This window comes from Gallus gallus, chromosome 1 (assembly GCF_016699485.2).
Source record: "Gallus gallus isolate bGalGal1 chromosome 1, bGalGal1.mat.broiler.GRCg7b, whole genome shotgun sequence".
Lineage (NCBI taxonomy): Eukaryota > Metazoa > Chordata > Aves > Galliformes > Phasianidae > Gallus > Gallus gallus.
This window is the reverse complement of record NC_052532.1, coordinates 170,202,710-170,226,668: the sequence shown is the minus strand read 5'-3', so window position 1 is coordinate 170,226,668 and position 23,959 is coordinate 170,202,710. Positions and strand designations below refer to the sequence as shown.

Below are 23,959 nucleotides of genomic sequence, written 5' to 3'. Positions count from 1 at the left end.
AGGTGCCTCTTATTTAGGACCTCTCAAAGGGGTGGATGAAACTAAGAGATGGTGGAAGCATCTGCATACATGTGTGTCTTTTAAAATCTTTGAGTGTAGATTTTAACTTCAAAAACCTGTATATGTGCAGGCAATCCAACCCCTTGTGCACACGTGTACAGCTCTGCAGATAGCATGCAGCTGGTCCTGCCTGGTTTCAGGCTCTCAGGCAATTACTGAATTTGTTTGCTGTGGACCTTTTATTTTGTTTTCATAGTGAGTGGGGCAAACTGAGCTGGCTGCTCATGTTTGTGGAGGGATGTTCAGTGCGGTCCCTCCTGTCAGCCTCTGTACAGGTGGAAGTCTGCTAGGAAGAACAGAGCTCAGGCTGCATGGCGAGAGTGCTTCAGTTATAGATAAATCGGGTTGGGACTGCTGAGAACATTTTGCTTTAGCTAACTGGTAATGTATTCCAAGTGTAAATCGATGTTGCGAAGCATTCAGATGGAATATTGCTGCTTACAGCAATAAGGATGGACATGTTTGACTTTTATTTTGCTCTTTAGGTTTTGTCCAATGCTGACTCTCCTCCTAGCTGTGCGCTGCAACCTGAAATGAGACAGAATTTTGCTTTTGACAACATGGGCTACGAGGAGAGCTTTGAAGCCATGCCCTCACCGTCTTCCCAGGAGCGCACCGTTGCAATCAGTATTGTAGGAATGACTTGCCAGTCTTGTGTGCAGTCGGTAGAAGGACGAATGTCCAAAGTTAAGGGTGTTGTGAGCATTAAAGTCTCCCTTGAACTGAATAATGCTGTAGTAAAATATCTACAGTCAGAAATAAGCCCTGAACAGATTTGCCAAGAAATAGAGGATATGGGCTTTGACGCTAGCATAGCAGAAGAAAGGTTGACACCAGTGTCTGTAAATTTGCCGTGCTCGAGAGAAGCAGTAATAAAGCTTCGGATAGAAGGCATGACGTGCCAGTCCTGCGTCACCAGCATTGAAGGAAAGATTAAGAAACTTCACGGTGTGGCAAAAATCAAGGTGTCACTCAGTAACCAGGAAGCAGTTATTGCTTACCATCCGTATATCATTCAGCCTGAGGAACTTCGGAGCCATATCAGTAACCTGGGGTACGACTGCACCGTTAAGAATAAATCAGCACCTTTGAAGCTTGGTGTGCTTGATGTCAGGAACCTGCAGAGTGCAGACCCCAGAGAGACACCAGTATCCCTCGGGAAGGAGGTTTTACATCCACTGGTTGCCAACAAGAGCAGCACAGCTACAGTGACTGTACATATAGAAGGCATGCACTGCAAATCTTGTGTCAGAAACATTGAAGGAAATATCTCCTCTCTTCCAGGAATACAAAGTATTGAAGCCTCCTTGGAGCATAAATGTGCTGTTGTACAGTATAGCCCGAATTTAATTACCTTGTCTGCTTTGCAGCAAGCTATTGAATCCCTTCCACCTGGAAACTTTAAAGTTTGCCTCCCTAATAGTTCAGAAGCAAATAACCAAGCATCTCCATCTCCTGCTTTGGTATGTGATCTCTTCAGAGAGCCACTGAAAGACACAGTGTGCACAGCTGTTATCAGGATTGATGGCATGACCTGCAATTCCTGTGTACAGTCCATAGAAGGAACAATGTCTCAGAGACAAGGCGTGCAGCATGTAGCAGTTTCTTTAGCTGACAAGACTGGAACCATACATTATGATCCAGCTAACACGAATGGAGAAGAGTTGAGAGCTGCCATAGAAGAAATGGGGTTTGATGCATCTTTGCTGACAGGTAACAGTGTTTTGTCTTCTGTGGGTAGCACGTCAAAAGGCTTGGAAGTTGTTATAATGTCTTTTAAGTGGCAGATGCCCTTACCACTGGAGTAGGTTTCCACCTTTGGGCTCCTCCAGCCTCCTACAGGATGCTGTGAGATCTGTCAAACATACTGTTTTAATTTAAATTCCAAAATACTAAAACATACAAACTTAAGTATGTTTCATTTAAAACCTTTTTTTTTTTCCTGGCTGAAATCCCTTCTTAGTGTCTGAATCTTTTGGTCTTTATTTTTTGAGAATTTTTGCTGGGGACCTAAGCCTTGCTGTCAGCAAGATGAGTGCCAAGAAGCACACAGTCTCTGGGAGCCAACACTACTTTTACGTGCTAGCTGCAGCACAGTCTGTGGAATGCTCAGTGTTTAAGAAGTTGCTATGGTGCATAATCTCCTCTCTAACAAATTTCAAAAGCAGCAGTATTTATTTGCTTCGACTCAGAACAAATTTCCTTTAAGATACGGACGTGGTCTACCTGGAATGCATTGTTTTAAACCCCAAATACCCAATGGTTTTTCTCACAGATCCAATCCCTCTGAATCTAGGGAAAAGCTGCAGATGAGGAGTCCGTGTATGATGTTAAATTATAATTTCTTTCTTTCATAACTTGTTGGTGGGAGAGTTCCTATCTATGGAAAAGGAGAGGAACCTCTGCGCTAAACATGTTCAAAGGCAACTCTTGCTCCTTTGCACAGACCTTCTTCTGCCTTAGGGAGATGGTTTGAGAGGGCTGCTGTAGCCAGCAGGGTTATTTGTTGGATGCTGTTATCTGGCAAAGAGCAAAGATGATCACTGTGGGATGTATTAGTTGTTGTCCGAGTGCTGCAAATCCTTCCACTACTCATTTTGCAGTACTTGCATAATAACTATTGTGTCATAAAGAGAAACCTGTTTCCTTTCCCTTTTCGGGACCATGCACTATGAGCTGTGTTGAAGGTAAAAAAGACAAGATGAATATGAGGCTGGCCTGTACTCTGTGCTGGATAAAGACCCTCTAGATATCAGTGTATCTTTATTGAGCGGAGGTAGCTGTCAGATTAAGGTAGCTGTCTGATCTAGACACTGAGATTGAAGGGAGTCACTTGCGGTCTGAAAGTGACAAGGAGATGTGTAGAGTTAAGTGGTCATATAAGTAGTGCAGGTGAGTGTGTATTGTTATTTACATAGTAACAATCTACAATTTTCTTCCACCAAGAAACCAAGATTACCGTATCGTCTTTCAAACAAATAACAGAGTTTTCATGATCGATGTAACCTGCTTGTAGCTTTGCGTCATCCTATTGCCCTGTAAGTAGTATTTGTTCAGTTTATTGTGCATTTATTCAAGATACTGGTGCAGGAGAATACAAGCGTTGGCCTGATGCCAGTAATGCCACAGCACAGCCTCGAGCCCCAGAGCCTCCTCGCCAGGGTTGTGTCTCCGATGCACTTCCAGACAGCCCTCACCTTGATGAGCCAAACCAGCCCAGCGGAGCAACAGCCAAGAAGTGTTTTTTACAAATCACTGGCATGACCTGTGCATCGTGTGTGTCTACCATTGAAAGAAATCTGCAGAAGGAAGACGGTAATAGATTTGACATTCCAATAATGAGTCCTGAGGGACTGCTGGTTGGAAAAGGTATTCTGTATGGTCAATGGAAGGGGCCATGGTAGAACATCTTGAGCTTAAATCGACTTAAACTTCTTTTTAGAGCTAATGTAACTACATCACTGTTTGTGTAGTGAGCCTACATGATGGATGTAATTGTTTTATAATAGTAAGTGGTTGGAATATGATCAACGTTTCAAGTTAGGATCAGAGGTAATGTCCTTAAGTTGCAACAGGGGAAATTCAGGTTAGATATCAAGAAAAAATCTGTTCTTAGAAAGAGCAGTGCGGCACTGGCAGAAGCTGCCCAGGGAGGTGGTAGAGTCACCATTCCTGGATGTATTTAGGAACTGTGTGGATGTGACACTGAGGGACATGGTCAGTGGTCATGGTGGGGATGGTTTGGTGGTTGAACTAGATGATCTTAATGGTCTTTTCCAACCTTAATTATTCCCTGAAATAAGGCTCAAGACAAGAACAGAAAAGTTGTTCTTATTTTGTTCTCAGGGCCTTGCTTCTTTACAGAGCAATACATCACTTTCAAAGCTGTTGAGAACTCTGACATTTGTGGTATGAAGCTTATTTTCCAGCATACATTTGCACAAGCATGTACAAATAAATGTGTGGCTCCAGTGCCTGGGTAATTATATTAGTTTAGGCACAGCAAGTCTTGTCAGGTTAGAAGTCTGCAGACTGCCCATACAGAACATGAACAGTCAAGCATCAGCATTGCCTGCTTTAATGCATAGCAGCATGCCTTAATTGGGTTTTGCTTATTGATTCCTGTGTCTGCAGTCTCCCAGTGCATGGTCTCTCTGCACTGATATAAAAATAAAGAAATTACTAGCAATTTGTTTTGTTTCCTGTGACTTCTATGCTTTTCTTTTTGATTGTAAATTTAGATAATAATAATAATAATAATAAAAAGAGAGCCCAATGTCCAGTGGGATTTGGTTAGGGCTTTGCAAACTTAAGAAGGCCAGGGTAGAGCTTCACGTTAGCAGTGCAGAAATTGCTCATGAACTTCCTTTCTGTCTCTGACCATAGCCTCCTTTTCCATGTAGCTGTTGCAGCTCCCCTTGTTGTTATAGGGAACTTTGGTATGGCTGCATCTCAGTAAAAACTTTGCTGCTGTGACCAGCAACACTAGGAGGGGGCAGGAAAGAGATCACTAGACATAAAATGACACTAAGCTGCTACGGTTTCCATTGAAAATCACATGTGATATTTTGTTTTTCTTCCTCACAAACTGAACTACATTATCTAACATACTTTATTATTGCTGCTGCAGGTATTATTTCAGTGTTGGTAGCACTGATGGCAGGTAAAGCAGAGATAAAATACAAGCCAGAGTTCATACAGCCTCTTGAAATAGCACAGTTGATCCAGAATTTGGGTTTTGAAGCCACTGTCATAGAAGATCATTCAGAAGCAGAAGGAAATGTGGAGCTTCTTGTAAGTAACATGTATTTCATATTCTGTGTTGGTTTTGCATATGCTGTGTTCAGAAGAAACATTTTCTTGCAAGTACTTTTGTTTAAGGAGATACAGCCTCAACAGATGACTTCTGTCTGGTGACACTCATTTTGCTTAATTGCTAGAAAGAGAAAATCTATTTGTCTTAGAAGAACCTGTCAAAGGCACCCAAACAAAAAGCAATAGTTATATGTATAGAATAGGCTCCTGCTAGAAGAGGGAAATGAAGTGGGAAATGTATATCATCGAGCATCTGATGAGAAGGTTAGGAGCTTTGTATAGAGGTCTGAGAACGTTGGGTGAAATTATTAAATAGTTGATACCAAGGACAGATTCTTCAAAAGTCTGGTTTTCTTCTCTTACATTTATATACAGTAAGAGAGAAAAGAACAGCCTGCAGTTATACTAATAGGTCAGAAAGTGGGAATGTGCCATGCTGAAGCCACCAGGAGATTTGAGTTAGGATGATGATGTTAAACATGCTCACATGTATATTGACTCAGGCAGTGCTAATAGAGCTGCTGATAGAACTATATTAACTGTACTCTCACAGTAAATGCAACGTGCTGGTGCTGCTGTACAAATAAGCTGCTGTGAATATAACTGTTTGTTGCTGAATCTTGTAATAATGCAAGTAGATAGTCATATTTGTTTCCTTTAAGACAGCTCTATAAACTCTTCCTGCTGCAGCCTTGGGTCACTGCCTGCAGAGTTTGAACAGTCACTGGTATGTTTGTAACAGTATTGCAAATTCATAGACAAATATTGGGTGAATATTTGGCTCATTAAAAGTGATGACAACAACAACAAAATGCCTTAAACACTGAAACCTGCATTGTGAGTGCAAAAGCTAAAATGACTGACATACTGGACCTTCTTAGCAGCAATGGCGAAAAGAGATTGCTAACTGCACCTAAAACTGTGTTTACTTCAGATTACAGGGATGACCTGTGCTTCCTGTGTTCACAATATTGAATCCAAACTTATGAGAACAAATGGCATATTCTACGCCTCAGTTGCACTGGCTACTTGCAAAGCTCACATCCAGTTTGATCCTGAAATTACAGGACCTCGAGATATTATAAAAATAATTGAGGTAGGTTTTAGAACTTCTTTTTATAAACTAGAAGGAGGTGTCCCTGCCTGTAGGCAGGGAGGTTGGAGCTAGGTGATCCTAAAGGTCCCTTCCAACCCAAACCACTCTATGATTCTATGAGTGTATAAAATTAAGAAGAAAATAAAGCAGCTGATATTTGGAGGGTTTCACTGACTTTTACAGATAATGTACTGTGTTCACTACATGGTGAAGCTGCTGTACTGCACAGAAGTGCATAGCTTCCCAGTCTGTCCAGTCTATTGCTTTAAAAATACATGGAAGGAAAAACATAACCTGGCTTACCCATGACAGCAGAGAACATAAGTTCTGCTATTATTGTAGCTCCGGTGTTGATAAAACTTTTTCCTCTGCTTCAGCAGAAGGGAAGAGGGTTTGTTGGATGAGCCACACACAGAAAGTAGTCTGTAGAACAGATGAGTCTGTTTTTCTTTCATGTCCTTAGAGTATTTTGTTCAGCACTGCAGAGCTGATGTGATCAACATATAAGTAGTAAACTGTTCAGACTGGTGGAGCAATTCTTTGAGGTATATCTTGCCTCAGGAACATCTCATAATGCAGCTATTAAGATTAATTTGGGGGAGAGGAGTGGTTGCACAGCAGTGGGTCAAGAAAGGGTCAGTCATAACTGGCTTCTTGCAAATCTATAGATATATATATAGCTTTTTCCTGCAGTTAGCTTTATAGGTTTAAACTGGTTCTGGTAACTTTGATTTTCAACTTCAGATGCATCTACTCAACTGCTGTGTTAAGGAGTTGCTAGCAAGGTTTACTAGCCCAGTAGCTTGTATGCATTTTTACCCTCCTCTTTGGTGTTTTCCATCTATCGTACTTGTAACAGTGGGGATAAAAGGGTGTAAAATTGCTGTGAGGAGGAGGGCAGCAGAATACTAGCTGTCAATGGGAGCTGCCTTTGCCTAGGAAGCCAGAACACTTACTGAATTATGACTGTGTTGGTGTATAGATAACACAAGTACTTTACAGTCCACATTCTGAGTACTATCTGATAGATCCTCTCACTGAGGATCTGAAAAAAAAAAAAAAGATGGCATTTATTGAATATGGAGCAGTGTCCTTTTCTGACATTTCTTCTGAAAGTAGTGTCATTTAAGTATGTTATAAGTAATATAGTTAGTCTAATCAAAAGTAACACATCTTCCCTACTCTTTTAATAAAAAGGAAATGGGCTTTCATGCTTCTGTGTCTAGAAGAGTTCCAAATACACATAACTTGGATCATAAAAAGGAGATACAGCAGTAAGTACTTCTCTTCCTCTCTCACTAATGAATGTATGTAGATCATCTCTTGTAACTCACCCTCCTCACTTTCCCCAGTTAATTTAGCTTATTCTTGTGTAAAACATATTTCATTTTATGATTTGCTATTTGGTTCAAATATTTTACTGCTTTCATTAGTCTTGGTTTTTAACTGATAAACAACTATACATTTAAATATGTAGGAGACAGTAAAACTGTCCTGATGTTTTGTTTCTTTCCCGAATATCCTGAAGCTGTGTGTTAGAATAGCACTAATACCCCCAGCTCTGTATTGTCAGCATGGTGTTTGGCCTGGGTACTGCAGGGTGTGCTATGACTGGAGATTTACAGCTTCTACTTTTCAGGTGGAGGAAGTCTTTCTTGTGCAGCCTTGTGTTTGGTATTCCTGTCTTAATCCTAATGATTTATATGCTAATACCTGGCGGCGAACACCACGGGGCTATGGTGCTGGAGCAGAATCTCATTCCTGGATTATCTATTTTAAATCTTCTCTTCTTTGTCCTGTGCACTTTTGTTCAGGTATGTCCAGAGTATTTCTTGGGGGTTTGCTTTTTGTTCATCTCCCATTTATGTAATCTGATCTGATAAAGATAGGTGACCTATGGGAAAGTTTAGTGGATTATACCTGCCCTCTTGTCTGTGATACCTACATAGAATGAAATGACACTTCTTTGCAAATTATCAATTCTTAATTGCTTGCTGCACTTACTCCTGCCACTGTTGTACCAGTAGCATTTCCAAGAGGGAAAAGTAATATTAAAACAAATAAATATCTGATTAGGTGCAAACTGGTTAGGTAACTATAGGTAAATCCCTTCAACTTCCTTGCTTTGTTTATTTTGCATTTCTAGGAAAATGGTAGGATCTGCCAGGATTTAGCTGGCAGAGTTGTTTAGAGAGCAAGTAAGGGCAAGTGAGAGGATAACAAGGGATTCAACCTCCAGGAGACCTCTCTACTAAAGTTATATTGAAATAAAACTCAGCTGGGACAGCCATCACTTCTGTTATCTACTACATGTTCTATTGGTGGTATTATATACCCCTTGCTTTCACTGCTCTGATCTTAATATGTGCCTGTCTGCTCTTACACCAACAGTTTCTTGGTGGATGGTATTTTTACATACAAGCTTACAAGTCACTGAAGCACAAGGCAGCCAATATGGATGTGCTTATCGTACTGGCCACAACGATTGCTTATGTGTATTCATGTGTGATCCTGTTGGTGGCAATAATTGAAAAGGCAGAGAAAAGCCCCGTCACTTTCTTTGACACTCCTCCAATGCTGTTTGTATTCATTGCCCTTGGGAGATGGCTTGAACATATAGCAAAGGTAATTCATCTTCATGTGAAATATCATGTATTTATAATGAGAATGGAATAAAACTGTTCATATGAATTTGAGTCAGATGCTTCAGATGGGTGAAGTAGCCTACAATATGGTCATTCAGGGTTCATGGATCACATTAAGAAGACATCAGCATTTATACATCTCAGTATATCTCAAACATCTTTTTCTGTTTCTCAGAGTAAGACCTCAGAAGCTCTTGCTAAACTTATATCTCTTCAAGCCACGGAAGCCACTGTGGTGACTCTAGGACCTGACCACTCTATCATCAGGTATTTACATTTCATGAAACAAAATACTCAGCCTACTTGGGTGCACAGACTGGGCTTGAAGCAGTTACTGTGGAACCATTATTATGACTTTGAAGCCCATGACATACATGATCTGTCTGTTCTACTTTTATCTTTTGCAGAGAGGAGCAGGTACCTGTTGAACTGGTTCAAAGGGGTGATATTGTAAAGGTTGTCCCAGGTGGAAAGTTCCCAGTGGATGGGAAGGTCATTGAAGGCAATTCTATGGCAGATGAGTCTCTCATTACTGGTAACTTCCCTTACACTGGTGCAAATATGTGAAACCTTCTGTAACTTTTTATCATGTGAAAAGAGAACAGAACAAAGCTAAAGGTGTTGTCTAAATAACCTCCCATCTTAATGAACTCTTTTCCTGGCCTTTGTGAGCTAGAATCCAAATCCTGTGTCTGCATATGCCCTAAAAAACTGAAGAATCTCAGCTCAGTTTGGTCTCTTTTACTAACGTACTGATGGGATGTGCAAAGGCTGAGCACTATGGTCATTACTGCAGAGATAGGGTGGGAGTTTCTGATGGCATATATTTCTAGAGAAGATACATTTTCAGTAGTGACTTCTAAAGGAAATATTGCTGAGATGTTGAGATCATACATGTAGATATCAGACAGGGCTTCCAACAGGGACGGCCAAGGGAACAAGGAGAGCGAAAGTAGGTCTCATGACTTCGTGCTCATTAAAAGTCATAGAACTTCTTCAGTTTCTGAGATTTTCATTTCATTTTGGAAATACAGTAAGGATTTATTTGATTGTATAATTCTTATAAGTTGAAGGATCTAAAAACTTCACATTGTGATCATCTGGCTTGATTTAGCTATGTATTTACTTTGCCTGGGGAAGAGAGACACCCTTAATTTTAGGAGAACCAGTCATTATCACTAACCTTAAAAACAGAAAATAGTGGTTTTGTAGAGATTCTTGAAGCAACAGTGTGAGAATGTGAACTTTTCCCCAGAGTAAACTCTCTTGGTTTTTGAAAACAGATTAGTGGAAATGGAGACAGACTTCTCAAACAGGGAGTTACCAATTGGAGGAAATTTCTAGAAGTTCTTTTTAGTATGGATTTGCTCCTGACCTTTTTGAGGGATGGCACACTGGAGGGTTAGGACCAAGGAAACTTCTACTTTTTCCTTTGTTATTTATCTAACAAAAGGCCAGGACAAGTTGCAGCTCAGATATCCAGAGCAAAATGGCAAAGAGAGACTTCCATAATGCAAATGTTTGGACTCTTTTGTTCTGGAGCACAGTTTATGATTTCCACCCACCTCCAGCCTCTGCAGTTCATGGTGAATACCACACCAAGCAGCGTAGTGTTTTTCCAAGTAGCAGTCTGTATTTGTTAGAGGATTGATTAACTTCATAGTGTTTTTAGAAGATTGGACTGATTACTGTCTGGTTAACCAAATAAGGCCTTGCCCAAATTCCTTCAGCAATGAAGTGGTTCATTAAAAAAGTGGGAGATGCGTTAGATGGCTGGTGCTGACTTTACCTGCTGGTATTATAATGCTAAACTTGTGGATTTTTTTGTATGGGGAAATGAAAACAGAACGACATAAAGTGTAAGATCTAGTTTCTGTCCCGCATTCTAAACAGCATCACAGAAAACAGTGGTGGCTGAGCCATCTCCGTGTTGAATACTGCTTCCAAATTCTGTAACTTTAGGAGCTGTGCTGTCGTCCTGTTCACAATCCCTGGGTCACGTGATTTTCAAGCTCTGCCAAATCACAGACTTTTTGTACTAAGATACAGACAAAATTTATTCTAAATCTTTCCTGATTTTTCACAAACCTGTATCTTGGATGCCACCAAATTACCTCTCTTCTCTTACGGTGGCCCTATAGCTTTGACAATTTCTTATGTGATGCATTTCGTAGCCAAACAGAAAGATGACCTACCTTCCTATACACCTCAAAGTTTCAGTGAAGACATGAGAAACTGTGGCCAATTTTAGGAAAATCTGGGATTAGAGACTGTTCATTCATACTAGGGTACACCTGAACATCAGGGCGTAGCATCTGTACTGTATCTGATAGAAAGATGGAGCACTGATGTTTGTAGGCTAGGGATTCTGTTTCTGGAGGTGGGAGAAGAAGAGCCCTAGATCTTTGTCAGGCTGAAAAGGAAGAGCCAGAAATCATAGATTCATAGAATGGTCTGGGTTGAAAAGGACCCCGAAGTTCATCTAGACTGAACCCCACTGCTGTGGGCAGGGTCGCCAACCACCAGACCAGGCTGCCCAGAGCCACATCCAGCCTGGCCTTGAAGGCCTCCAGGGATGAGGCATCCACGGCCTCCTTGGGCAACCTGTTCCAGTGCGTCACCACCCTCTGAGTGAAAAACTTCCTCCTAATATCTAATCTAAACCTCCCCTGTCTCAGTTTAAAACCATTCCCCCTTGTCCTATCACTATCAACCCATATAAACCGCCGTTCCCCCTCCTGTTTATATGCTCCTTTCAAGTACTGGAAGGCCACAGTGAGGTCTCCCCAGAGCCTTCTCTTCTCCAAGCTAAACAAGCCCAGTTCCTTCAACCTTTCTTCATAGGAGAGGAGCTCCAGCCCTCTGAAATATTTTGACTAAGACATTTGCTGCAAAAATAAACCTAGAAAAACGTTTGCAAGAAGTATGGCACCACTTATAGATGCCTTCAGAAGACGGAGATATACAAGATGTAATTTCACGCCATTATTGCTTAGCGTGCTGAATACAATGAGCTGTGTGCTAATGTACTGTGTTCGCTGTCATTAGGAGTATTTGCACTGGTCTGATGCATTTATTTTTGGTGTTTCTTTCCAGGGGAAGCTATGCCTGTCACTAAAAAGCCTGGGAGCACAGTGATTGCTGGCTCTATAAATGCACATGGCTCAGTTCTTGTTAATGCAACTCATGTTGGTAATGATACCACCCTAGCACAGATTGTGAAATTGGTGGAAGAAGCTCAAATGTCAAAGGTAAAAGTAAGAGAAAAGAAACCTTATTCATCAATATTGATTAAATAAGAAGAAGATTTTGTATTTCGACATATTGATACAACCAGTGAACTGTGATTTTCCAGACTTCAGAAAATAATGAAAGGCTGTTATTTTCATTAATTCTGCGTATTCATGTGTTTTGATCATAAACATGCAAATATCTGTTTTTCTTTTTTATAGGCACCAATCCAGCAACTGGCAGATAAGTTTAGTGGATATTTTGTTCCATTTATCATCATAATTTCTACAGTGACTTTGATAGCATGGATCACAATTGGTTTTATAAATTTTGATATTATTCAGAAATATTTTCCTGTAAGTAATTTAATTAAGAGTTGGGTTTTCTTATTAAGCTGTCTCCCACTGAAATTAAAATACCTTCTGTTTGTAGGGTTTGACATGGTACAAAAGCATTTGCCAGGTTACAATACGGTATTTTCTACACAAAGGGGATGATTACTCTAATTAAAATATATTTGCAGGTGTAAATATAGTTTTGTGCATTAGCCCTCATTGCTGCATGGGGTTCTTACAAACTGAAATGATAAGCATTCCTTCTGGATTAAGCATGACTTGTAGCTGCACTGCAAGGAGATGAACCATTCCTATCATGCTTGAAATTTTTTTAACATCCTGTTCCTTGGCTGATAGTGGGTTTGACATTAGAAGGAAAATGAGTTTCTGCTATCTATAGGATGTGTATTTGCTGTGCTCAGCAACTGCGGGTATCTGTGCACCTGGAAATAGAATTGTTCTTTATTAGATGAGGAAGCCAGTGCTGGGAATTTACACTGTCATCTGAGAGCCATTCTGTCACACCCATTAGTATGAGGGTAATTCTGATGTATCCTCCATGGATGATGAGCGCACTTGGATGTTGTACAAAAACTGTTCTAGTTGTTGGTGCAAGAGGAGATTCAGGAATGCTTACTTGCTGCTTTCCTGAAGTTACTGAGTACAGGGCCCTGTGGAGTGGAGACTCTGCATCTTCAGTCTCCTAAAAATCCTCTTGTCCCTGATGATGGGGACAGTGTTTGTGCTTTGAAGGCAGAATTCACTCTCAAAACACTGCCCCTTAGTTGGTGTCTCCGGTGTGCCCTGAACAGAAGGCAGTTATTGCAGCCTCCCCATGCTGTTAGGCTGTGTTTAAATGCATTTATCATAGAATGGCCTGGATTGAAAAGGACCACAATGATCATCGAGTTTCAACCCCCCTGCTATGTGCAGGGTTGCCAAGCACCAGACCAGGCTGCCCAGAGCCACATCCAGCCTGGCCTTGAATGCCTCCAGGGATGGGGCATCCACAGCCTCTTTGGGCAACCTGTTCCAGTGCGTCACCACCCTCTGCATAAAAAACTTCCTCCTAATATCTAACCTAAACCTCCCCTGTCTCAGTTTAAAACCATTTCCCCTTGTCCTATCACTATCAACCCATATAAACAGCCATTCCCCCTCCTGTTTATATGCTCCTTTCAAGTACTGGAAGGCCGCAGTAAGGTCTCCCTGGAGTCTTCTCTTCTCCAAGCTAAGCAAGCCCAGTTCTCTCAACCTTTCCTCATAGGAGAAGTGCTCCAGCCCTCTGATCATCTTAGTGGCCCTCCTCTGGACCCATTCTAAGAGCTCTGTGTCTTTCTTATGCTGGGGACCCCAGGCCTGGGCGTAGTATTCCAAATGGGGCTTCACAAGAGCTGAGTAGAGGGGTACAATCACCTCCCTCTCCCTGCTGGCCACTCTTTTTTTAATGCAACCCAGAACACGGTTGGCCTTCTGGGCTGCAAGTGCACACTGCTGGCTCATGTCCAGCTTCTCATCCACCAGGACCCCCAAGTCCTTCTCCACAGTGCTGCTCTCAAGGAGTGCTTCCCCCAGTCTAAATAAATACTTGGGATTGCCTTGGCCTAAGTGCAACATCTTGTACTTTATTTATTATTTATTGTGTTTTATTTACATTTTAGGTAGGGTGTATTTCTTACATAGGTGAAGGTGTCCAACAGAAATTCCTGGAGCGTATGTGCTTGAGTAGTAAGAAAGCCACAAGACACTGCCATAAATGATTCATAACAGTGGCCTTTCTTTACCACTACAGTAGCAATAATAAATTGCTTTCCTGTACTTGAGGTTTCCTGCTAAATGTATTTTTTGAGATGTCTATGATTGACTGTGCATGTTTTATCTTCTATTAGCAAATATCTCTTTTATTTTTTTTTTGCCCCCTCTTCTCCCTCTTCTTGCAGAATCAGAACAAGCACCTTTCAAAAGCTGAACTAATACTGAGGTTTGCATTTCAAACCTCAATCACTGTGCTGAGCATTGCATGCCCCTGTTCTTTAGGCTTGGCTACTCCAACAGCTGTGATGGTGGGCACAGGAGTTGCTGCGCAGAACGGTATTCTCATCAAAGGCGGAAAACCCCTGGAAATGGCACACAAGGTTAATAGTTCATTCTGTACCTTTTGTAACTTTCCCAGCTGTCGCCACATCAAAGATAATGTCTCAGGAAATCCCTCTGATAAAGAGAAAGACTGCAGATTTTTTTTTCTACTGGCAACTGTTCATGATGTCAAGGAAGATGACTTTGACCTTCTTTCTCCACAATGCAAAGTAGGCAGCAAAGTGTTGAGAGCCAGCAGTTTCTGCAGTCTGTTGCCTTTGAGGCTGCTAATGTTCTGTGTGACCTTGTGAGGTCTCTGGCATTCACGCTCTCTTAGCCTCTTCCCAGAAAGCCTGATAACCCAACATTTTTCTTCTTTCCTTGAGGGCTGCTGTGAAATACATGTTGTTCATGATCAGTGGTTTGAAATGTAGGATGTGGGAGAAAAACAGTATGGTTTGAGTTGTTTTAGTCTAGGGAGAAGATAGATGGGTGGCAGAAAAAGCCCTTCAAAGGCAGAAAATATATGATAAGAGGAAAAGGAGAAAGAAGGACTTGGCATGCCTGCAGCCACTAAAAAGAAGATGTGTTTACGCCATGCTGTGGGAGATTGGATTGGACATAAGCAGAATAAGGAGGAGTGAAAAGGATAATTAGAATAAATTAACCAGACTGACAGTAATTCTCATTCATTCAAACGTGTGCACACACTTAACGCAAAGCAGAGTGCAAGTGCTGTGATGTTGAGATCCTGATATGGGTACAGCATGATATTGCAGCTTCAGCTGTACGAGGAATGAATAAGAAAGCATAAGGAGATCTACTGCACAGACAGTCCATGGTTCAGGAGTTCCTGGCTTTTGTAGGTTCATTCATCTTGGTTTGGTTACCGTCAACTAATTACTGATGTCTTGCCTGCACTTATTTGCTCAAAGCATGCCTTCATCCCTATCTGTGGTTCTGTGTGATTCTGTGATCACATAGCTTAGGCAGTAACTCTGGTTTATTTCTTGCAGATCAAAACTGTGATGTTTGATAAAACGGGGACCATTACTTGCGGAGTTCCTAAAGTCATGAGGGTTCTTCTGCTGGGAGACACAGCTGTGCTCTCTTTGAAGAAGGTACTGGCAGTGGTTGGCACTGCAGAAGCCAGCAGTGAGCATCCTCTAGGAGTGGCGGTCACTAAATACTGCAAAGAGGTATTTAGACTTACTGTTTCACTTCAGATCTGAAAGGATCTGTGTGAATGCAGCAATGCTGTGTGAAATGAGCAAATTCCAGAAGGAGAGGCCTGTCTGAAAAGTAACTGACTGAGAAGCTGGTAGACATTATCTTAATCTGGACAATACCTGGGAGGCATGATCTAAGCTTTGGTTTTGTGGCCATGCTATGGAGTCCTTAAGCAAGATATTACTAAGTTTTCCCAGACAATGACAAGGGAAGTATTGCTGAATATATTCAGGAGGAACACGTACGTTTAGAAAAGCATCATGAAGTGAAAGTGCATGGTGACATTTCACACATTACCTGATTGTGGTAGTCACTGCTATTAGTCACTTGCTTACCTGAATAGATTAGGCAAAAAGCTGTGGAACAAACATGAATATTAAACTGTGATATTTGTGAATTTCACAAATTAATATAATAGATTACTCATGCCTGCACAAATTCTGAAAATACTCAGAAGTCCTTTATATATTCTTTGTGTTCATCAAATGTTTCAGGAAGAATGAAAGCATAATTAGAAACAACATAAGAAGCCCAGTTTAAATAACTTCTGCTAAGGCAGGTCACTGGGCTACTTGCCATTAGTTGATGAATCTCAAACTTATTAGTGATAGATCTTTCAGTGATGAAATTCAGAAGTTAACATGTAAACTTAGAAGGAAAAAGTGAGTGTGGGTAATGATTCAGTGGCCCCTCTTATATTTTACATTTCCTGTTTTTAAAATGTGTCTTAGTTTCCCTGAAATTTCTGTTGTTATTGTATGCATCAGTTATTACTGTCTACAAAGGAGTTCTCTGGAAGGTACATATAATCTGATTTCCAGAGATAAGCCAGAATAAATTGTTTATCAACAGATGTGGGTTTTTTCCCCAATTTTTTTGCAATTTATATAACTGTAGGTTCCCCTTTTGAAGCTACTCAGTGGCTTTTCTTTCAAACTCCACACAAACCCCATTTTACTTAGTATCATTCAGCCAGATCACTCTGAGAATCAGATGCAGTTTTACACTGTGTGTGTGTGTATGTATGCATGTATATATATATATATAAAGGGCACAGCACTTGTCTCTGTGGCTAATTAAAACCTGCATCTTTCCAGAGCTGTATGGCTTATTTTTGTAGTATTTCTTTTTACTTCCTAGTCTTGGCTGAAGTCGTAAACCACCACTGTACCTCCTTCATCTTTGAACCACCAGGAAAAATCATCTTTTTTTGTTTGCTTGTGCTGGGGCTGAAACTGAGATGTGACCTCTATTGCTGTTTGCTTCAGAAGTACAATCTTTATTTTATTTCTCCACTACTGATGCTCCATGCTGCTTTCCAGTCTATCAGTCATTGTAAAGAGGAGGAATGAAATCTCTATTTGATGGCAGTTATCTAATATTTGTACCACACATTGTCAGCACAAACTGATGGTGAACTCTGGTTACGTCTGCAGGAGCTTGGCACTCAGAGCCTGGGATACTGCACCAACTTCCAGGCAGTCCCAGGCTGTGGCATCAGCTGCAAAGTAGGAGGTGTTGAGGCTGTCCTGGGCACGGCTGAGGAGGGTGTTGATAAGTTGGACGTTAACAAGAGTGGGGACAGCAGTGCTCCTCTGGGAGATAACGCACTGATCACACTCTCTGAATCAAATGGTATGTCTGCCTCCAAAGTTGCTATGTCTGCTAGTTGTAGTCCAAGAGCTCATGAATCCACAGTGCCGAGCATAGTAAAGCAATCCTACCAGACTAGGAATAGCAGAAATGTGGTCTTAGGAGAGAGAGAGGCTAAGAACATGAGGGACAAAAAGGTGTCTTAATTGAAATTGAAAATCTCCTTTCCCCTGCCTTCAGTTGCTCTGCAATTCAGAAACCTAACTAAGGATTAGATGCTACAGTGATTGATACTCCAAAAGCTGATAAAATACATGAGCAATAAGGCATACCCAGCAAGGTCCCTTTTGGACAGAAGAATGGTCCAGCAGAGAGCAGTTTGCCAATTAACATTATCTTCCTCCATAGAGAAGTTACCTTCAACATAAGTTATCTTATTGCTCCATTTTTTTTTGTCCTACATTTTAGTTCTGTATTAACTTGGACCTTTTGTTTTCTATTCAAATCTCTCTCAAAACACTTAATTAAAAAAAAATGCATTCAGCAGTGAAGCAGGTTATATCTGCAAACCAAGTTTCAGTGCCTGATGCTTTTGATTTAGCCAGTGCATTTCTTTTTGTTTCACGCTCTGTGAAGGCACTTGCTCTTTTGTATCGTATGAGGGAATGAATACATATTTAAAGTCCTCCTTAAGAAGCTCATCAGTTCTTTTCAGCAGACTGTACCTCTTGACCTTTCTGAGGAAGCTTTTAGAAGAATTGAAATAAGAACTTTAATCATCAGAACTGTGCCATTTGTTAGCGGCGTTAACGTAATATTTTCTCACCTGCTTCAGAGGGCTTTGTGAAGTTGCACTGAATTTGTAATGAAGTGGTCTACGTACCATTTCATTGTTTGTTAGAACAAAACTGTTTTTTTCTTAGAAGAGTGGCCTTTATATTCGAAAGAAGTAATTATTTGTGTGAACAATGTGGCACACTGCACTTCTTGTGAAAAACAATGCAAACTTACAAAGGCAAATATATGCAAATACTTCCAATAAGTTTATGATGCAGCTCTGTGTATAAACAGTGAGTCTTGAAGGAGAAAAGTTTTATGAGGCTGTCATCAGTTAGTGGCTGTGCATATGTGTTTGGTCATGGCAGTAGCACTTCAAATGAGCCTCAAGATAAAGTGTTTTGGTTGTGACCTTTGCTAGTCAAAGACACACACACACACACACAAATAAGAAAACCTCTGTAAATACATTTGTATAACTAATGCAGTCTGAAACTGTCATTTCAAATATCTCTGACGTGTCTACTGTTTTTAAGTTTCCAATTATTCTTTTGTCCATACACAAAGGTTCATCATCTTCCCATATATACTCAGTATTGATTGGAAATCGTGAGTGGATGCGACGGAATGGCTTGCATATTGCAAACGATGTAAATGACGCCATGACAGACCACGAAACAAAAGGACAGACAGCCATATTAGTGGCTATAGATGGTAACTACTGTGACTTAATAAATATCAGTTGATTGTACCATCGAAAGGATAAAAACAAACTGAAACAGTTGGTGGTTTAGTGTTAAGAAATTACATATTGTTTAATACAGAACCGTTTGTGAAAAATACCAAAGTGTAAAGTATCAGGTGTTCTTAAAAGAAGGTGTTTTGTCTCAGAATAGTGTTTATAAGACCTTGCTGAGTAGTTTGTAATTTAAATGTTAATTTCCAAACATCCTGCTTCCAAAAAGCGTGGTGTGCAGAGTGTATAACTGCGCAACTTTGTCCCATCCTGTCTTTGCATTGCTTAAGGATTACAGGCTGACCTGCTGCATCTCTGATTTCAAAATATTTCATTAATAAACATGACAAGTCATTAGATCATTCAAGTATGAAAGAGACACTAGATTAGACTAAATGAGTTTTGCCAGAGGGTTTCTATTCTGTGCTACACAGAAGGGGAACCTAGATGAAGCCTTAATAAGAGAAACTGCTGTAATGGTGATAAATTGCCATTGGGTCTGTGATCTTGATGTGGGGTCTCTGATTCAATTAGTGAAAAAATAATCTTGGTGTGCCCACAGACTAATTTTCAGAGGCATGTGCATGTCTCAACAAGGGCTCCATTAATGTCCAGAAGAATCAAATGCTCTTAACATGGAAATCAGGTCCCTGATGTATACTCAGTGTTCCTAGCATTGCCAATGATGGTGACCAGAGTAACAGATGATGAAAACCTTCTTAAATCATTACTTTTGAAATATAACATGCAGTGATAAAAACAGTGTGGGATTCTGGTAATTTACATGGATATACCTTTCAGACAATATGTGTTAGGTGCAGCGCTCCTGTCCCAAAGTAATTAATTGTAATAGAGATCCAACTGTGAAAGGTTTAGGGGATATAAAAGCAAATATTCTAAATGCTGGAGGAGTGGTTTCAACATCTGACAATTATGAAATCTTCCTGTGGCCCACTGTCATGTTCACCCATACAAAAAAAAACCTATCATTCAGACGTGTTTAAAAGCTACCGTGCTTCTTTTCTGCCTGGTTGCTAAGTATAAAAGGAGTTTTGTTCTTAGATCTGAAACAGGTAAATTAGAAAAGCATGTGTGTGAGTGTGTGTAAGAAAGGGACCATAGATAAGAAAATTTAAGTCAGCAGTTCAGGCTTGTGAAAGCCAGTATTACCCAGAAAGAATTACTTTACCATACTGTGACAGAGAGAGAGTCCTGTTCTCTTGCTACCACCTTGCTGCCCACAGCTCTTTTTAACAGAGCACATTTCTTTGTGAAGGTGCCTTGTGTGGAATGATCGCAATCGCAGACACTGTCAAGCAGGAGGCAGCCCTTGCTGTGCACACGCTGAAAAACATGGGAATAGATGTGGTGCTGATAACAGGCGACAACAGGAAAACTGCAAAAGCCATTGCTACTCAGGTACCTTCGTGCATTTTAGAAAATGTGTGATGGCTTTCTAAAATTCTGCATATTTCAGTGAATTAGGGCTGGGCACTCAGAGTTTCCATGGATACATTAAAGAAAGACTAACTTTTCTTGAACTACACGGAAAATCAGGTGAAGTTTTTAGTGAGAACTACTGGTGGCTGGTGGATGGTTGAACTGGATGATCTTGTAGGTCTTTTCCAACCTTGGTGATTCTATGATTATATGATTCTAAGTCCTATGGCATAGTAAAGGCCAGTGACTGCATTAAGATCCCACTGAAGACAGACATTCAGTACCTCTAGAGATGTGTTGAGTTTCGTGCAGTAATTACTCCATCGCTGGGCTGAAGCCTTCTAGCTCCATTCACTGAAGGGCACCTGTGTTTCCTTAATGAAGAAAGGATAATGATAATAATAATAATGAAAAAGGGATAATGATAATAATAATAATGAAGGGATGTGCCTTTAATGTCCAGTCTGGTTCCCAGTACACGAAGTGGGAATTTGCCATTAAATTTAAGGATAACATTGTAATAACAATAATTCTTACTGTCAAGAAGCATAGCAATCTAAAAGAAGTTGAGTGCACGAGATTTCCTTGATCACAAACTGTAAACAACGTTCCAAAGGCAAAGCCAAATTCTGACACTTCCTCGTAACATTTATACCCTCTTCATCTCCATTTCCCACTTGCTGTTTGTACTGGTCTACTCTTACTCTACTGTGTGCCTCTGTGTTGCTTTCTTCACGTATACAAAGAGCTAACTCGGCCAGCAACATGGTATACATGTTCTCCGATGTTGTGAGGCCTGTTTTGTTTCTCAGTGTGATTTAATTATTCTATTTTAATCCACTCTTTCACCTTCTGGTTTTTTTTAAGTGCTTTCTCAGCCCACCTTTCTTTGTTAAGAGAGAAATTGTTTCGGAACCTTTGGATTATAGTTTCATGCCCTCAGGTGAACTTTTCAAACAACCTTATTTGGTGCCAACTTAGATTTTCATTGATTTTTTTGTCACGTCCTTTCCAATGGCAAAATGGTAAGTCAGTCTTAAAACTTTTAAAATGCTACTTTTTGAGAAGTAGAAAGAGAACTTCTACATCCTGTGCTCTATCTGGTGAGGCAGACAGACCTACGGTGTTTATCCCAGTGCTCTTTAGTAAACCCACCTCTATTTTTCAGCTGTAGCACTAAAGCCATTGGTAGCCACTCCAAGCTAAGAAGTGGGTGAGTGAAAGCATTTATGCAGCCCTCTGCATTTTCTCTATAGTTTCCCTGAGACTTGCACATTTATGTTGGCATTTCTGTTTTCCCTAGCACGAGTGCCTGGTGCCTATGACTCCTGTGCACATTTCATTGAAATCTTTATTGGTGCATACCCATTATCAGCATGTTTGCTTGAAAAGTGTCTATTTTAGTCATCCAACTTTATTTGCCAAGGCAATAGAGCTCCAGAAGCTCTGTAAGGCACGGTGACAAGGGCAGTGCATGGTGTGCCAGCTTCTCTGCAGTGATGATGGAGGAGTCTGTAATCAATCACTTTCTTATCATAGAATCATAGAATGGTCTGGGTTGAAAAGGACCACAATGATCACCGAGTTTCAACCCCCTGCTATGTGCAGGATCGCCAACCACCAGACCAGGCTGCCCAGAGCCACATCCAGCCTGGCCTTGAATGCCTCCAGGGATGGGGCATCCACAACCTCCTTGGGCAACCTGTTCCAGTGCGTCACCACCCTCTGTGCGAAAAACTTCCTCCTAACATCTAACCTAAACCTCCCCTGTCTCAGTTTAAAACCATTCCCCCTTGTCCTATTAAAAATAATAACAATAAAATAAAATAAAATAAAAACCATTTGTCCTTATGCCAAAGGCATGTTGCTCTTCAGCTTTCTGTGTTGCTTGCAAGAGCTGCTTGCAATTTATTTGAGTGATCTTCTTTTGTTTGCCCTTATCCCAGAACAGCAGATGGCTTTTCCTTTCAGCAGATCACCAATAAGTATGTGTTTCTTTCTTCGTACATAGGTTGGGATCAAAAAAGTCTTTGCTGAGGTTCTTCCTTCTCACAAAGTTGCAAAGGTCCAAGAACTCCAAAATGGGAGGAGAAAGGTTGCAATGGTTGGTGACGGAGTCAATGATTCCCCTGCGCTAGCCAAGGCCGACATTGGAATTGCAATTGGAACGGGCACCGATGTTGCCATTGAAGCAGCAGATGTTGTTCTTATCCGAGTGAGCACTACAGTTTTGACCTGCCTTCTATCACTTTTTATTGCTCTTCTTTTCAGTTCAGTAATCTAAAGACTGCCTGTGGAATACTTTCAGTGTCCTTCTGTCTTACAGAATGACTTGCTGGATGTAGTTGCCAGTATTCACTTATCGAAGAGAACAGTGCGGAGAATACGAATAAATCTGATTCTTGCCTTAATTTATAATCTGCTTGGAATACCAATAGCAGCAGGTAGGTGGTTCTCAGAGCTCAACTTGTGGAAGAGAGCAGCATGGTTGAGCTCTGTGGTGCCTCTGACAGGATTTCCTGCTCAAGCAACTGAAGAGAGGTTCCTGGAGCATTTAAAACTCGGCAGAAGGAGAACAAAATATATATGTACATAGATGTTTATGCTGGTAGAAGAAATCTTTGTTCCCCAAATTTGAAGGTCCTAGGAGTAAATACTTATATCTTGAAATGAAAATCATGATTTTATTTTACACAACAGTATTTTGGGATTCATTTTAGAATATTCAAACATGGCTCTAATCAGAGAGATCATCTGACTTCTGGGTGCTCCCTCTTTTATTCGCCCTGAATTTCTCATTTTGTCTCACACTATTTGATTTCTCTGCTTCTATCAGACATCTTCTCATGCTCTAAATTCCTACTTTAAACTAACTTCAGACAGCCCCCCATTTTTTTTCTTACTAACTTCTCCTCATTTGCCTGGATAATTATTATTATTATTATTATTATTATTATTATTATTGCCCTTCTATTGCTTTTGCTTTGTTTTGTACATGCAGAATACCTGGGAGGGTCACACAGATTTACTGTTCGTCTCACATGCCTTGTGGCTGCAATCTTGCAACTGAAGGGACATATTTAACGTATTTAACAATAAGTAAAAAAACACATGTTGATCTATTTGTGATTATAGAGGTCTCAGAAAGTCATGCTGATCTGTTCTATAGTATGCAATGACAAAAATGTCCATACTGGGACAGACTGCCCTGGCTGATGTCTGTATGTTCTTTTGCTAGGTGTGTTCATGCCTGCTGGTCTTGTGCTTCAGCCTTGGATGGGATCAGCTGCCATGGCAGCTTCTTCCGTGTCTGTCGTGCTGTCTTCCCTGCAGCTGAAATGGCAAGTTATCTTACACTAAGTAAATGAGGAACCATAGGCAGCTCTGCTGCTGGGATTCAAGTGAGACATTAGTTTGGGCTTTATATACCTGAAAATATCTGAAGTCCTTTAGCATGGTGATGTCTAATTCTTGTCTGTAGAAGAGATGGATGTCATTGTCATTAACACACTTGGGGTAAGACTGTTGAGCATTCTTTAGCTAGCAGCTAAAATAGTGACTGGATGCCACATGGGCAGCTGTTGGAGGTGGGCAGGTGTTGGAGATCTAGTTCAGTAACACTTGAGCTATTAGCTTCTCATAGTACATTTTTGGGTGCAGCTGCAGTGGGTCTATTTTTAAGAGCAATGTGAACAAACATATTTTAAAAGATGAGACTTTTTGCAGTCTCTGGAGATATTCCAAACCTTTGGATATTTCTACTGTAGCTGGGGGTCTTCTATGGTGCATAGTATGAACTAATGTAGGAAATCCATTATTGCATTCCAATCCTTACCATGCAAGTGCTCAGTGAGACTGTAAAAACAACATGTGCTTATGTGCGTTTGCAGGATCAGTCCCACCACTTCACATTTTCTTCTTAAAA

The 23,959-nt window shown here is 40.7% G+C and overlaps 1 protein-coding gene across 13 annotated transcripts in view; it reads left to right on the top strand.

Annotated features, from left to right (window-relative positions):
* Window positions 1-23,959, top strand: part of ATP7B (ATPase copper transporting beta) — a 43,361-nt gene that overhangs the window by 16,619 nt on the left and 2,783 nt on the right. For 5 of the 13 annotated variants that reach the window (XM_040705520.2, XM_040705504.2, XM_040705510.2 and 2 more), the window contains exons 2-20: window positions 546-1,773; window positions 3,118-3,429; window positions 4,691-4,854; window positions 5,810-5,971; window positions 7,169-7,245; window positions 7,611-7,785; window positions 8,363-8,596; window positions 8,792-8,883; window positions 9,024-9,151; window positions 11,713-11,867; window positions 12,069-12,203; window positions 14,123-14,317; window positions 15,275-15,457; window positions 16,925-17,123; window positions 18,426-18,572; window positions 19,871-20,013; window positions 22,046-22,249; window positions 22,343-22,478; window positions 23,273-23,375. In XM_040705520.2, the coding sequence (XP_040561454.1) occupies window positions 594-1,773; window positions 3,118-3,429; window positions 4,691-4,854; window positions 5,810-5,971; window positions 7,169-7,245; window positions 7,611-7,785; window positions 8,363-8,596; window positions 8,792-8,883; window positions 9,024-9,151; window positions 11,713-11,867; window positions 12,069-12,203; window positions 14,123-14,317; window positions 15,275-15,457; window positions 16,925-17,123; window positions 18,426-18,572; window positions 19,871-20,013; window positions 22,046-22,249; window positions 22,343-22,478; window positions 23,273-23,375 (4,124 nt within the window). In that variant the 5' untranslated portion in view covers window positions 546-593. The remainder of the gene's footprint in view (window positions 1-545; window positions 1,774-3,117; window positions 3,430-4,690; window positions 4,855-5,809; window positions 5,972-7,168; window positions 7,246-7,610; window positions 7,786-8,362; window positions 8,597-8,791; window positions 8,884-9,023; window positions 9,152-11,712; window positions 11,868-12,068; window positions 12,204-14,122; window positions 14,318-15,274; window positions 15,458-16,924; window positions 17,124-18,425; window positions 18,573-19,870; window positions 20,014-22,045; window positions 22,250-22,342; window positions 22,479-23,272; window positions 23,376-23,959) is intronic. The other 8 variants (XM_040705496.2, XM_040705488.2, XM_040705529.2 and 5 more) reach the window with 8 other exon arrangements.